The sequence below is a fragment of the Bos indicus x Bos taurus genome, chromosome 19 (assembly GCF_003369695.1).
Source record: "Bos indicus x Bos taurus breed Angus x Brahman F1 hybrid chromosome 19, Bos_hybrid_MaternalHap_v2.0, whole genome shotgun sequence".
Taxonomy (NCBI): domain Eukaryota; kingdom Metazoa; phylum Chordata; class Mammalia; order Artiodactyla; family Bovidae; genus Bos; species Bos indicus x Bos taurus.
In genome coordinates, this window is record NC_040094.1 from 30,389,429 (window position 1) to 30,404,876 (window position 15,448).

The following is a 15,448-nucleotide window of genomic DNA, read 5'->3' on the forward strand; positions in this document are numbered from 1 at the left end:
TAGAAGCTTGTGGTGTGACCAGGCAGGTAGCAGGAGCGAGGGAAGAGCCCACAGGTTTAAGAACAGGGTGGAGGTGGATTCATTCCCCTCCCACTTCCGGGCAATTCCTTCCCCACCTGTCTCCTCCTGGGAGGAGGGGTGGGGATGCCCACCTTGTTCTCCGTGGCATGCTTCTCTTTCTCCACTTTGGTCAGGGTCAGCTCCAGGTCGTCAATGTCTCTTTTGAGGGAGGAGCATTTGTCTTCCAGGTTCCTCTTCTTGGCAACCAGTTCAGAATTCATCTCCTCCTCCTCTTCCAGCCTCTCGTTCAGCTCCTTCACCTTGGCCTCCAGCTGAATCTTGCTTTTGATGAGTCCCTCACACCGCTCCTCAGCATCCATCAGGTTTTCTGTTTCCTTAAAAAAAAAACCAAACAGATCATTGTTTTTTCTAATTTATTTTTTGAAGGATAGTTGATTTACAGTGTTGTGTTAGTCTCTGCTGTGCAGCCAAGTGATTCATTTACACACAGATTCACGTTCTTTTTCATATTCTTTTCCATTATAGTTTATCACAGGATGTTAAATACAGTTCCTTGTGCTATACAGCAGGATCGTGTTATTTACAGACTATTGTCTTTTAATCAGCCTTTTGACCAACCCCAGAGGGAAGGGCTTTACCCTCCAAAAGCCCATTATCTGGACCCAAGTCAAGGAATGGATCATCGCCACAAACACACATACACACACACATATGTGCACATGTGTGCACACATGCATGCACGTACTCATGTATGTCATCCAAATACTTTTTTTTAGCCACTAATGGTGTCATCTACTTAATAGAAATTCTCAAGCAAAGGCGCACGTAGCATTCATGAAGCCTCTGCAAATTTGTCACATTTGGACGCCCGGCCATCTCCCTCTTCCTCCTACACGAGTTGAAGATCAACGCATCCACTCTGTGCTTTCACACGCTAACTAATATTCCCCAAACTTGACCACCTTTTGAAACTCTCCACAGCTAGTGCTTCTTACAATTCCTGAGGCCTGCTTCCTTAAGCCACAGAACAGAAAACCCCAAATAGACAGAAACAAGTGATTAAATATGTACATTCCCCAGAAGGCTCTGCAATGAGTCTCTTGGAGTGGCCACGATTAGCTGATTATGTTATGTTAAATGTAAACACATTATATCCTCTCTTACTTACTTCTCAGTGTTGTGAGAACTGGACACGCATTTCAAGGTAATGGATGAAAAGAGTCCGGCAAGAATAGCCTTCTGTGTTTACTGAACATGTCCTGTGTTACATGCATGAACTCATCTGAGCCTCCCAGCTACCCTAAGAGGTGAGGGGCTATTGCTGTGCCCATTTCACAGTTGAGAAAACTAAGGGACAAAGAAGATAAGTCACCTGCCTGAGGTCACACAGCTGCCAAGTGGAGGATCTGGGATGTAAACCCAGATATCTGGTTCCAAAACTTGTTCTTGTGCTCACCGTGCTTGGGAAGGTGAAAGGGGAGGAGGAGGTGCTGTGCACTTAAGCAAAAGGTAAATGTATTGGGAGTTCATTAAAAAGAGCAAACACTAAATGTCTTGGCTCTCTGAAATGAGACCATTATGCTGCCAGAGTGTTATGTACTAGATATACAGCTTCATTTTCCCTATATCTTTGAAAATATGCATATCTTTAATTTTTAAAAATGTTTTTATCTTTAAATTTTTTGGCTGAACCACTCAGCCTACAAGATCTTAGTTCTCTGACCAGGAATTGAACCTAGGCCATGGCAGTGAAAACCTGGAATCCTAACCACTAGGCCACCAGGAAACTCCCAGTGATTTAGTTACATGATTTTTAAAAAGACTTGGTACATCACTGACAGATTTTTTATTAGGACAGACACATCGCCCTCATCCCACAGCAAAATACATCTGACTCTGCTGTAGAAGACAGGGAGAAATAAAGTGAGCACAAATTCACTTTGCAGATGTATTCTGCAGTGTATTGAGTCCACAAGCCCAGGCTGGCCTCCTTTTACTAGCAGGGCAGCGATGTAATACCCCACAAGCCCACTGGGTGGCACCACTATCGCTTGAATAAACTGATGGATCCTCCTGGCCTCAGGGGGATACTTACAGTCTGGACCTGCAACTGGAGGTCATTCTTTTCCTGCAGCAGGGACACCATTTTCTCCTCCAGCTCCTTTCGGCGAGCCTCAGATCTGGCCAGTTCTTCCTTGGCTCTCTCAAAGTCTTCCTTCATGGTGGCTATCTCCTTCTCGGCCTCCGCGCTCTTCAGCAGGGGCTTGATCTTGAAGAACAGGTTCATCCAGGGCCAGTGCTTGACGTTCATAAAAGATCGGATGTTGTACTGGATGCAGAAGATGGAGTCCCTGTGTATTGTTAGGACTGGGGTTAATGGACCACAGCAAGGTGCAGTCTCCACCCGCCTGCCCCCGTGGGGCCCAAGACCTTCACCCTTATGGGTCAGGTGGGAAGAGGTGCAGCTTGGCTGCACCCATCCCATGAGCTCCAGAGTCTGTTCTGGAAACGAAGAGGAGAGGAAACAGCATGTGCAAATTTAGGAGGTGAGAGAGGTGCCATCCACCTGGCTTCCACCTCCACCACCCTACTGAAAATGCTCACCCTAAGGTTGTCAGTCTGAGCAAACTCCGGGAGGTAGTGAAGGACAGGGGAATACAGGGAATCAGGGGGAAGGGGTCGCAGGGAATCCCCGCACAGGACTGGCCCACAGTGCTGCTGTTCCTCCTGTTGAATTACTGAAGGACGAAGGCCCTCCAAGCTTCATTCGATCCTTTCCATCCTGTTTGCTAATTCAGGTCCTGTCATCTTCTATTTGGACTTCTGCTACAGCCTGGCCTTCCCCTTCTTGTGCCTTCAGGCCTGCTCTTCTTGCGGCTGCCAGTGACCTCTCTGAGTATGTGTGCTTTTTTTTTATGGCCACGCCGTGTGGCAAGCGGGATCTTACTTCCTGGAACAGGGATCAAACCTGTGCCTCCTGCAGTGGAAGCATGGAGTCTTAACCACTGGCTTGCCAGGAAAGTCCCCCAGGTGACCTGTCTGAGCTATTGAAACAAATCCGATCCTCTCACTCATCTTCATGGCTCCCCATCAAGAGGAAGATTTAACCTGGGCTCTTCAAGGTGGCAGGTGGGGACCTCCACTGCCAGCCTCTCCTCGCTTCAGTCAAGTGTCCTGCTTTTGCTCCCCCCAACCCACAGGCCACCCTTCCTCCAGCCATGCAAAACCTCCTTTGGAAAGCTCTTTGTTTTTTGCTGCCCTTTCATGCCAACCCCAGCCCCCAATCCGTCCACAAAACTAGCCGAGCAGGTGTCTGCTTCCCACTCCTCTGTGGGCTCCTGGAGGCCAGGGATCATTTCTGCTTCCCCAGTGTCAAGCAGAGGCCCCAGAACAGAACCGTGGCTCAGTAAATGTGGGACAAATTAGTGAACATCTTAAGATTAAAGCACGAAGCGATGGTCAGCTCCCGGGAGGAGGGCAGGGAGGCGAGAGCTTGCATCACCTTCTCTCCATCATCTTCTTGAACTCTACCCGCATCAGGTAGCCCCGGCATAAAGCCTGCGTGCGTGTCATCAGGGTCACCAGCTTCTCGTCCCTCATCTCCTCCAAGAGGCCCAGGAGCCCAGCTTTGAAGAATACCTGTGTGAAAGGAGAGATGGGCCCTGCTTCATCCTTAGCCTGTGTGCTCAAGGGGGGCTATCTCTGTCTAGCCCCAGCCCTCGCCTTCAGAGCCCTGGCTTGGGACCAGCAGGCATCTGGCTCCCAGGACTCTGTTTTTGGAGGCTGTGTTCTCTGCAGGAGCCTCTCTGTGTCCTGTTCCAAGGTATGTTCCAGGCCCCGCTGGCCCAAGCAGACAGATTCTGATGGAGTTCATGTGCAGGAAGCAAGGATGGGGCAGAAATGTAATCACAGATGCAGACCAGGAGGGACTCACAGACGCCTCTGCCTCCCCATCCTCATCTTCCAATCTCTCCGCCCAGCTGAGGAGGTGGGTCCCACCCTCGGGGCCCCTCCCTGCACTGCCCACACCTGCAGGGCTTCCTCTGCCCCTGTGATGTTCCCGGGAAGCAGGGCACCCGTGGGGGCTGCAGGCTTTTCCCTAATGGGGTTGATGGTCCCCTGGCCCCTTTCAGAACACGGAGCTTTGGAGTCAGGCCAGGATTTGCAGCTGCCCTTTGTCACCCACTCTCCATGCGACCTCGAACAAGTCTCTTGTCCTCTGGGAGCCTCCCAGTAACCTCATGAGGTAAGTACCACCCTTATCACCATCAGGTGATCTGAAAGATTCGGTAAAATGTGTATAGAAGGCATGTCACAGGTCTCAATGTACATGTGCTCAATAATGGTGATCATTTTTATTGGTTATAATTCTTCTCAGGACCTCATGGTCCCTGGAATTCTGTGTTCTCTGATCTCTTGGGCTCCCTCTCCCCTTGGGCACTCATTCTCTGCTGCTGTTGATTTCTTCTATGGCTGCTGGGGCTGGAGCTGGGGCTTCCAATTAAGCCTCTAGACACTTAAAATCAGCATAGAGAGAGCTTCCTATTCCTGGACAGAGTTCTCTTGGCCTGGGCTTCTGGGCAAGGGATGGTCAGGCTTTTTGGAATGGGAAAGAGAAACCTTTCCTCCCATCAGCTCACAAGCAGCCCAGTTCAGTTCAGTTGCTCAGTTGTGTGCAATTATTTAAGATTACATGGACTGCAGCACACCAGGCCTTCCTGTCCGTCACCAACTCCTGGAGCCTGCTCAAACTCATGTCCATCGAGTCAGTGATGCCGTCCAACCATCTCATCCTCTGTCATCCCCTTCTGTTCCTGCCTTCAATCTTTCCCAGCATCAGGGTCTCTTCCAATGAGTTAGTTCTTCACATCAAGTGCCAAAGTATTGGATGCTTCAGCTTCAGCATCAGTCCTTCCAATGAATATTTAGGACTGGTTTCCTTTATAATTGACTGGTAGGATCTCCTTGCCTTCCAAGGCACTCTCAAGAGTCTTCTCTAACACCACAGTTCAAAAGGGGGTTTGGGGGTTAACCCCACTGGCCTGGGGGTTACCTGGGGTGGGGGTCGTCCCTGCCCCACCTGTGCTCACCTTGGTGTGGCCGAACCTATACTGCTCCCGGTCCACGTCGATGGAGTTCAGAAGCTTCTCGGAAGCGTTTTTGCTGTCAATGAACTGGCCCTCTGGGATGGCACTGGCATTGAGGATCCGGTACCTGACGAGGGAGGGGGAGGGGTCGGCGTGGGGCCTGCGTGTCAGTGGTCTGGAGAAGAGCCTCTGGTGACACAGCCCTGGGTGGAGCCGGGAGGGTGCTGGGCCCGCTGTTTCCCGAGGGGCTGCTGTTTCCTGCTCCTGCCTGCTCAGGCCCTGGGGCCACGGAGCCCAGCGGGGTCCCAGCCCGGTCTCTCTGGGACAGGAGGAGGTGGTGTCCCTTGTACCCAGGGTGGAGTCTGGGAGGCAGAATCCAGGGAGCCACTGCTGCTGAGGGGACAAGGCCATGCCAGCAGCGGGCCCAGCACACGGGAGCCGAGGAGACGCCTCACTTGCACTGCAGTCCAGATCAGGACTGGCACCTACCTACATCCCCCCACCATCCAGGCAGTTCTGGGGAGGGTGGAGCTTTCAGTCGAGGGGCAAAATTTCCCAATGGAATCAACTCCTACGAAAGGCTCTGTGCCTGAGACCAGGCCTTCCAGAACCTTCTCCTGCTCCAGCCATGGAAATGGATTATTATACAGTGACTAGTCTGGCAGAGGGGAATCTAGGAGTTGATTTTAGGCCAGCCAACTGTGGCAGGAGGGAGAGAAATGTATGGAAGCAAGGCCAGCTGAGTGCATGGCTGGGATGGTGCTTTCAGAGGAGATGACTTATCTGACTTATAGAGCCTTGAAATCAGCTGTGACCTGCAGGCTAGTGGTCATTCTAGAGTGTCCTCTTCTCACCTGTCCCCCTGGGCAAGACCTGGACTTGTGGGCCCAGATGGCAGTCGGGAGGAGAGCCTTGGTCTAGGGCAGGGAATCTCAACTGGGGAACACTGGGCAATGTCTGAGATTGAGGCGGTGCGGGTTGAGGCCGGGGGTGCTGCTAAAATCATGTAACACACAGGACAGTCCTCACGATAAAGGATTATCTAGCCCCAAATGTCCACAGTGCAGGGGTTGAGAAACTCTGGTCTGGAGTCCCAGTCAGGCTCGAGTGGTCTGGGCTTGATCTTGGGATTACTTTGGGCTGGTCCAGCCCTTGCTCTGTGCAAAGGCTCGTCGCCCCAGCAGAAGAATGCTATGGAAACCTTGGGAGCTCACCCAACACCCAGCTGCAGGAGTGCCTTTGGGGGATGCAGAAGGTACCCTCCAAAGGAGAGAGCTGCAAAGGCAGGCGACCTACCGCTGTTTGAAGTCGCCATAGAGGATCCGGCTGGGGAAGCCCTTCCTGCAGATGCGGATGCCCTCCAGGACCCCGTTACAGCGCAGCTGGTGCAGGACCAGGTGGTGGTCCATCACGCCTGGGGAGAGAGGAGCCCAGGGCCTGTTAGCGGCGTTTCCACTGCTTTCTCTGATGATCTGGGCACCACAAGACCCCTGGATACCCAGACTCGAATGGGAAGGTTTGGTGCCAGTAGAAATAATCTCAACATCCTGGGGAGACTCTAGCACCCCATAACCATGGGACTAAAAGCCAAAATATTAATCTTTGCCCTGTTCATCGCTCTTGACTCTGGTGAAGACAGAATGGTTGTCTTGGTCTAGAAATGTCTCTCATCATTATTATTCTCATAGTAACAACAGTTTTTATTATTACTATAATTGACAGCCAACATTTGCAGAGTGTTCATAATGTATTTTCCCTATATTGTTTTGTTTTTATTATTTTCCTTGGTGGCCTAATAAGTAATCATGTGTAAGGGTTTCATGAGAATATGCAAAGAAGAAGCCTCCTCTGTCATTGCTGTGTTTGATATTTTGACGAGGTTGACCGTATAATTTATTATATTGCATGCACTCCTACATATTTTCGTCTGCCTCATCAATCATGAGCTGACAGAGTTTATTTAAATTCACCTACAACTACTGTTGTAGTGCTATCTACTAGCACTTTTTTAAAAAAATTGAGGCATCATTGACATATAACATTTTATTAGTTTCAGGTGTACAACCATATTTGTATACAATTATGAAATGATTGCTGCAAGAAGTCCAGTTAGCCCCCATCACCATACACAGTTACAATTTTTTCTCTTATGATTGGCCCTGTTTTAAATGCTGTACATGTACTGGCTTATTTAATTCTCACAACAACCCTCTAAGGAGGGTGAAGGGGGTTAATTTTCCCTGGTGGCTCATAGGGTAAAGAATCTGCCTGCAATGCAGGAGACCTGGATTTGATCCCTGGGTCAGGAAGATCCCCTGGAGAAGGGAATGGCTACCAGCTCCAGTATTCTTGCCTGGAGAATCCCATGGACAGAGGAGCCTGGAAGGCTATAATAGTCCATGGGACTGTAAAGAGTTGGACATGACTGAGTGACTATCATTTTCACTCAGTAAATAAGTGAGTAAATAACTAAGTTGATGAATCAGTAAAGTGCCATTCAAGCCTCCTTTTATAGACCAGAAAGCTAAAGGACTCAGCTGCGGGCCCTTGAGCAGTTGCAGGTGGAGCTGAGCTGTTTTCCTGCATCATCTGCTTTCCTGTAATGTTGCTGAAGCAGGACTTGATGCTGGAACCTCAGCCTTTGGGATGGAACAGCTTGGCTGATAGCCACAGTGTATGTGATGGTCTGTTCTTTTCTTTGTGACAAAGAACCCTGAAACTCAGTCCTACTCCAAGAATATTTGTGAATCCAAGATTGGGGATGGTTAAAGGTCTACTGTACTGCACAGTGCTATGTCTATATACCTGGTCTCTGATTCTCGATTTTCTCACTTATGAAATGGAGATAAGTACACTTATCTTGCAGTGAACTGTTATAAGCAGTGACATAATACTGTTATAATACGTAACATAATAATGTGACTGTAGTGTGCTCAGAAAACAGTTGTTACTGATTCTGCTTTTATTATGAAAGACCTAAGTCGATTATTTGCCAAATATAGTGGCTCTTCATTTTTAGGGGGAGGGGGAGTTTCTAAGAACCTTATGAAAGTTATGAATATAATGTACCTATATATGTGTTGTTGTTGTTGTTCACTCAGTCATGTCCGACTCTTTGTGACCCCACGGACTGCAGCACGCCAGGCTTCTCTGTCCTTCACTATCTCCCAGAGTTTGCTCAAATTTATGTCCATTGAGTTGATGATGGGTTGGCCAAAGAGTTTGTATGTAACATCTTATGGAATCCTTGAACAAATTTTTTGGCCAACCCAATACATAATATTTTGGAAATAATTTCATAGTAGGGATATAGGTGAAATAAATGACGCCCAGTTGAACTTGAATTTCAGAGAAACAGTAAAATAATTATTTCAGTGTAAGTATATCCCAAATATTGCATGGGTCATATTTATACTAAGAAAATTTTCACTGTCTCATCTGAAATTTTAATTTAATGGGGAGGGGTCTCATATTTTTAATTTGTTAAATCTGGGAGCCCTATTTCATAGACCGAAAAGAGATAAAGGCTATCACGACCTCGTCCTCAGGGAAGCACACACACACATGCACACAGACTCGCCGACACGTGCACACACACACGTGTGCACACCCGCCGCAGGATTTCGCTTATGTTTCAGGGAGTCCTGTGCTGGTGGGTTCTCACTCACCAGGTGTCTTAGTCTCATTGGGAATCAGACATCGCACAAAGTGAGGGTGAGTGCTCCTTAAATTGGTCATCAATTTGTTTAAATTTTCCTGGGACACAAACCAGAAGAAGCACGTTTACTTTTCCAAAGGCTGTTTCACTGGGCAGAAAAGCAACTGAATGTGGAAGGTGTGAAAAACCAACCCTGAACACGGCGGACACGGTCTGGAAGGAGGAGCCCTTCTTCTTCCCGCCCTTCTTGCTTGCCCCGGAGTCGCCTGGAGACAGACAGACAAAGGCGGGTGTGTCTGGTGAGTCCTGACGACACAGTGATGGCCTTCCTACCCACCCCCACCCATTTTATGGAGCTGTAACTGACATATAACATTGCATAAATTTAAGGTGTACAAAGGAATGATTTGATATTTGTATATACTGCAAAATGATCACTGCTACTTAACGTCTATCACCTCCATAATTAATTTTTTTCTTGGGTTAAGTGCTTTTAAAATCTACTCTCTTAGCAGCTTTCAAATATACAATACAGCATTACTAACTATCGTTGCTACACTGTGCATTGCAACCACAGAACTTATTTATGTTATAATCTTAAGTATGCACCTTTTAACCCCCTTCACCCAATTTTTCCCCAGCTCTCACCTCCCACCTCTGGCAACCACAAATCCAATCTCTGTTTCTATGATTTTGGTTTTTTAAGATTCCACAAGTCAGTGATATCATACAGTATTTGTCTTTCTCTGTCTGACTTATTTCTCTTAGCTTAAGGCCCTCCAACTCCATCCTTATTGCTGCAATGGCAATGTTTCATTCTTTTTTATGGCTGAGTAATATTCCATTATATGTGTGTGTACACACACATACAAGATATTACCATGTCTTCTTTATGTGTTTATCTGGTGATAGACACAGGTTGCTTCCATACCTTGGCAATTGTAATAATGCTGCTATAAACATTGGGGTGCATATGTCTTTTGAAATTAGTGTTTTTTGGGGGGGATGTATACCCAGGAGTAGAATTGTGGGTCATATGATTAGAACTCAATCTCTTAAGGAAGAGGAAGAATAGAAGTAGGAGAAAGAAACACAGAAACAGGCAAATCAAAGTCATCCTGAAGCTCATGTCCAATTACTGGTTCTTCATGAGCTGTGAGTGATTACATAGTTTCCACAAGGGGGGATTTTAAAAAAGGATGTCACCTGCTTCTGCACCAGCATAGTTGGAAAAAAGAAAGGACAGCAGCTTCAGCGAAGACTTCTGGTACAGCCCGACCACCGTCTCATTCAGGGGGTCCTTGTTCTTGTCCAGCCAGCCGGCGATGTTGTAGTCCACGGTGCCCGCGTAGTGCACCAGGGAGAAGTGGGCCTCAGCCTTGCCCTTGGCAGGTTTGGGCTTCTGGAAGTTGTTGGACTTGCCCAGGTGCTGGTCATACAGCTTGTTCTTGAAGGAGGTGTCCGTGGCCTTGGGAAACATGCACTCCTCTTCCAGGATGGAGAAGATGCCCATAGGCTGGAGGGAGGATAATAGACTGTCCTCAGCGTTCACTAGTACAGCCCCATGACTCCATCTTCGGGAGGAGCCAAGGGCAACTTCTTTGGTGCCGTCACTGTTACTAGGAACACTGGGATGTCAGTGCTGCGAGAACAAGGCTGTCGGTCTGCTTGGTGCAGACAGAATAGTGCTTGACATTAAGCACAACAGCATAGTAGGTGCTTATTTAATGTTTGCTGAGCAAAAAAAGCATGGGATGAAATTGCACGTATGTAAGTGCAGCTCTTTGTGAGATGATAGAAAATATATATACTGGTCTCTGTCCCTGGTTCCTGGCAAAGAGCGTCTAAAGCCTTTGTAAAGTGTCCTAGTGATGAGTACTAGAGCATCTGTTGTTCTCTTGAGGTGACTCTGGGGTGGGGGCCCCTGGCTGAGGGCTGGTCACCAGAAAGACTAAGCCGTGATGAGAAGCTTGGGATTTTCATCCCCTCCCCCATCCACCAGAGAGTGGAGAGGGGTTGGAAATGCAGCTAATGATTGATCGTGCCTACATGAGGAAGCCTCCATAGAATCCTAGTTGTAGGTGATTTTGAGAACTTCCAGGTTGGCAAACATGTCCACACTGGGAGGGTGGGGGACAGAAACACTTGCATTTGGGACCCTCCCAGATCCCATCCCATATGTCTCTTCATCTGGCTTTTCATCTGTACCCTTAAAAAAATTTTTTTTTATTTATTTACTTTTAATTTTATTTATTATTTTGGGCATAATATGTGGCATGTGGGATCTTAGTTCCTCAACCAGGGATCAGCCCCGGGTGCCCAGGATTGGAAGCACAGAGTCTTAACCACTGGACCACCAGGGAAGTCCCTCATCTGTTTTCTTTATCAAACCCTTTAATAAACTGGTAAATGTAACTGTTTTCCTGAGCTCTGTGAACCCCTCTAGTAAATTAATTAAACCTGAGGACAGGGTTGTGAGAAACTGATTTAAAGCCAACGAAGTGAGAAGTTATAGGACACCTGGGGACCTACTGCTTGAACTTGGCCTCTCTGGGTAGAGAGTGCCAGAACTGAGTGAAATTGTAGGTTGACCAGTTAATGTTGCAGAGGATTGCTTGCTGTCGTGAGGAAAAACCTCCATGTGTTTGGTGACCAGAAATATAAAAAATGAAGTGCTCTGTGTGAGTAGTAAAGCAAATTCATAGAAGAGAAACACACACCAGGGAAGAACTAAGTTTTTCCCTACATAGGAAGGGAAAAAAAAGCTATATTTCCCTGACTTACTCCCTTTTAGGAACAAATTTACAAAAAATGTAAAGTTGCATGAGTGAGTGAGTGACAGTTGCTGAGTTGTGTCCGACTCTTTGCAACCCCATGGACTGTAGCCTGCCAGGTTCCTTTGTCCATGGAATTCTCCAGGCAAGACTATTGGAGTGGGTTGCCATTTCCTTCCATACATAGACATAAAAATCATATGAGTAATATTTTAAGCAATAAAATCTGGGTTTTTCAGTAGCCACCTTAGGAAGACAAGCTTCCAACACAACCAGTGCTCAAAATGTGATGGGAATTCCTTTTTAAAAAGTTAATATCATCCTCTTTTCATAGTAACATTCCTCCAGGAAGCCCACTGCTCCATGGTCCCTCCTCCTTGGACAATTCAGGTATGTATGAAATGCCCAGTCACCCCTGGGCTTCATTCACATTCTTGGGGATCACTGAGCCCTTGGATCTTAATCGCTCACATACCTTTTTAATTGTCTGAACAGATTCTGGGAGCTTTCCAAACATTTACCCTTTCTGCACTGGGAATTCAGCTCTCTGAAGGTTCAGAGCCTGGGGACATGGGTTTAGGGAGCCAGTCTGTTAGCAGAGAAGCGTTAGAGCAAAGAGGGGGTGGCCCAGCCGATGAGGAGCTGCCCCAGGGAGCAGTGTTTCTTACCTTCTCGATGAGCTCGATGCAGGCGGCCAGGTCCATCCCGAAGTCGATGAACTCCCACTCGATGCCTTCCTTCTTGTACTCCTCCTGCTCCAGCACGAACATGTGGTGGTTGAAAAACTGTTGCAGTTTCTCATTGGTGAAGTTGATGCACAGCTGCTCCAGGCTGTTGAACTGGGTGTTTCAGATACCAAATAATTTAAGTGAGTCTGGAAAATCCAGGGGTGATTCAACAGAGCAGACACAAAGCAGAAGGGCCCTTTGAGGTCTATCATTTACCCAAACAACTCACATCAAAGATCTCAAAGCCAGCGATGTCCAAGACCCCGATGAAGTACTGCCTGGGCTGCTTGGTGTCCAGCTGCTGGTTGATGCGGGTGACCATCCACAGGAACATCTTCTCATAGACGGCTTTGGCCAGAGCGCCCACCGAATTGGTCACCTTGAAAAAGGATCATTCATTCAACCCTCAAATTAGTATTTTTATGAAACCTACAAAGTGGATGCCTTGAAAGGCAGCAGAACACTGGCAATTTCATACAGTTTAACCTAACATTAAATCTATCTCAAGGCATTTTCTCAGTACATGAGGTCAATTTCATTTACAAAGCTCGTTTTCTACCGAGCATGGATATAACACATGACTCTAGCCCTGGCCACACCTAATTGAACCAGATGTGGACATTTGCTCCAAGTTGGGTTAAACAGTGTTTCTCCTGAGAATTTGGAATTGGGATCAAAAAGATGTTGGTCTCAGGATGTGGATGGAACCACGAAGATGTAAACTTGGGAGCTCTGGGGTGGTCACGGTAGGGGAGGTAAGGAAAGCTTATCCGCCTAGTAAGAACAGAGAGCAGGAGAGAGAAGACAGTCTACAGTCCCTGAGAAGGAGGCTGCCTGGCTCCAGAGGGCTCTTCACTGCCTGGTCCCAGGCCCTCATAGCACCAAGGCCCTCCTCGAGTTACCCTGAGCCTGAAGAATGAATTCCTTTTCCATGCTGTCTGTAGCCAGTTGCATATGTTTTTCTGACCCCTGCAACTGAAAGAACTTCAGGATGAGATTGAAAATAGAAAAACACTCGAGTTGATTGGATTTAGAGCATTTCCATTTACCTGCTGGACGTTTTGTCCTTTTGTGACATATTCGTTCCCAACCTTCACCCTTGGACAGCACAGGCCTTTCAGCATTTCTGCGGAATTCAGACCCATCAGGTACCCAGCCTTGTCAGCCACTGAAGGAAAAGAAGACGCAGTGTCACACAGCCAGCAGCTGCTAAAACATCCAGTCAGGCCTTGGGTCCTCCCAGAAGTATTGTCTATAATGCTTTTGGATGTTTTTATGTTTTCCTACAAGTCCCAGGCCTGCACTGGAGTTTTGATCCCATAATTCAGGGTCCTGGGTTTTCAAGAACTTTCATTTTGCTTTCTATAATAGATAGTCTTTAGTAATAGGTCAGTTTTGACAAACTTGAAATTTAAATTTCAACAAAAAATATATAGCTACTTAGTACTGTTGGAATCTGATAATACAACAACATGGTGTATAGGTAAAGGAAGCACCATTTGGACAATTAATATAAGTTGAACACATTCCTAATTTTTACAAGTGTTAATCATCAGTCGTGTCCATCAGGCTCCTCTGTCCATGGAATTCTCCAGACAAGAATACTGGAGTGGGTTGCCATTCTCTTCTCCAGGGGATCTTCCTGACCCAGGGATCAAACCCAGGTCTCCTGCATTGCAGGCAGATTCTTCACTGTTTGAGCCACCAGGGGAGCTCAATGTGCCATGCAAATACTTGAGAGAGAAGTACAAAATCTTGCCTGCAAGTATTTGGAGATGGTCAAGTTCAGTTGAATACTGGCAATTTCACAAAGTTCACTAGTTCGGTGGACTTTGGAATGAGCCTGGGTTCTTGCCTTGAGCTCATTGAGAAGTAGAAGCATGCTGGTTCCCAAGCTCCTCCTTGGTTGGGACCATCACCTCATTGCTGGTTGGGGAGTCACGTTAATAAAATTCAGGGCAGTGTTTGTTAAGGACTTACTAAGAGACCAACTGCGTGTTTCACTCTTTGTTCAGATGGTAAAGCGTCTGTCTACAGTGTGGGAGACCTGGGTTCAATCCCTGGGTTGGGAAGATCCCCTGGAGAAGGAAATGGCAATCCACTCCAGTACTATTGCCTGGAAAATACCATGAACAGAGCAGCCTGGTAGACTACAGTCCATGGGGTCGCAAAGAGTTGGACACGACTGAGCGACTTCACTTTCTACCATTATTCTGATTGCTGCTGCTGCTGCTGCTAAGTTGCATCAGTTGTGTCCGACTCTGTGCGTGGAGAGTTGAACCTCATCCCCTTCCCATGTGTGATACCTTCTGTGCCGTCTGGCTCTGCCTGCTCCTCTCGCTGCTTCTGCTTGAACTTCATGTTCCCGTAGTGCATCACAGCGCCCGTCAGCTTGTAGATCCCGACCTTCTCCTCTGAGCTGAAGCCCAGGATGTCAATGGCATTCTGGGAATTAGAGAGAAGGACAGCCGTCACAGCAGACCTCAGGGATCCCAATGCAGCTCTTTCCTGGCATTTTGTAGAGCACACGAGACGGCATTACCCCAATAAGTGGATGACAGGTGGCGTATGTTAAGTTAGGGGTTAAAAACCATTTCTTTCATTGACCATGTTTGTGTGGGTGGGTGGAGATTATGGGAAGAAAATGTGAATTATCTGTTTGCTTCCATCCAGTGAGCACTGATTTGAGTCCTGTCCTAATGTGCATAGATTTGAGGCTGTTTTCTGGACGAGGCCATTGGGAACGATTGTGTGATTCTGGGAGGAGGCAGGCTCATGGATGTTATCCAAGAGCTTGTGAGCTTGGCGTTGCCATCTAGGAATTCCAGTGTTGTTCAGAATAGCAATGACATGGCATCATAGAATATTAGAACTGGAAGGGAAAAGGCAATTTTTCAAATGTGAAAGGAGCTAGGGAGGGCACTAGGCACTGATAAATGGAATATTTCCTGCGATATCAGTAAGCAAAAGATATCACAGCCATCAGCGACAGCAGCCCTCCTTCAAGAGCCAGTAAGCTCTAAGGAAACTCAGGATGTGAAAATACAGGATACTGGCTCCAGAGAGCTGAGGTGCATATGAAAGGAATGATTTCAGTGAGTCCAGACTCTTGCATCTTCCCATACATAGAAAAGCCCTACATTCCTTAAGTTTGGATATCTGTTTTTTTTTTTTAAATTA

At 47.3% G+C, this 15,448-nt stretch overlaps 1 protein-coding gene across 1 annotated transcript in view; it reads right to left on the reverse strand.

Moving 5' to 3' along the window:
* LOC113877997 (myosin-13) overlaps positions 1-15,448 on the reverse strand; it is a 47,450-nt gene that overhangs the window by 18,516 nt on the left and 13,486 nt on the right. Inside the window, exons 10-21 of the mRNA XM_027518769.1 lie at positions 14,575-14,713; positions 13,318-13,436; positions 12,498-12,647; positions 12,209-12,379; positions 9,973-10,282; positions 8,959-9,032; positions 8,777-8,864; positions 6,405-6,522; positions 5,112-5,235; positions 3,524-3,660; positions 2,117-2,372; positions 153-395 (exon numbers count right to left, since the gene is read on the reverse strand). Coding sequence (XP_027374570.1) covers positions 153-395; positions 2,117-2,372; positions 3,524-3,660; positions 5,112-5,235; positions 6,405-6,522; positions 8,777-8,864; positions 8,959-9,032; positions 9,973-10,282; positions 12,209-12,379; positions 12,498-12,647; positions 13,318-13,436; positions 14,575-14,713 — 1,929 coding nt within the window. The remainder of the gene's footprint in view (positions 1-152; positions 396-2,116; positions 2,373-3,523; positions 3,661-5,111; positions 5,236-6,404; positions 6,523-8,776; positions 8,865-8,958; positions 9,033-9,972; positions 10,283-12,208; positions 12,380-12,497; positions 12,648-13,317; positions 13,437-14,574; positions 14,714-15,448) is intronic.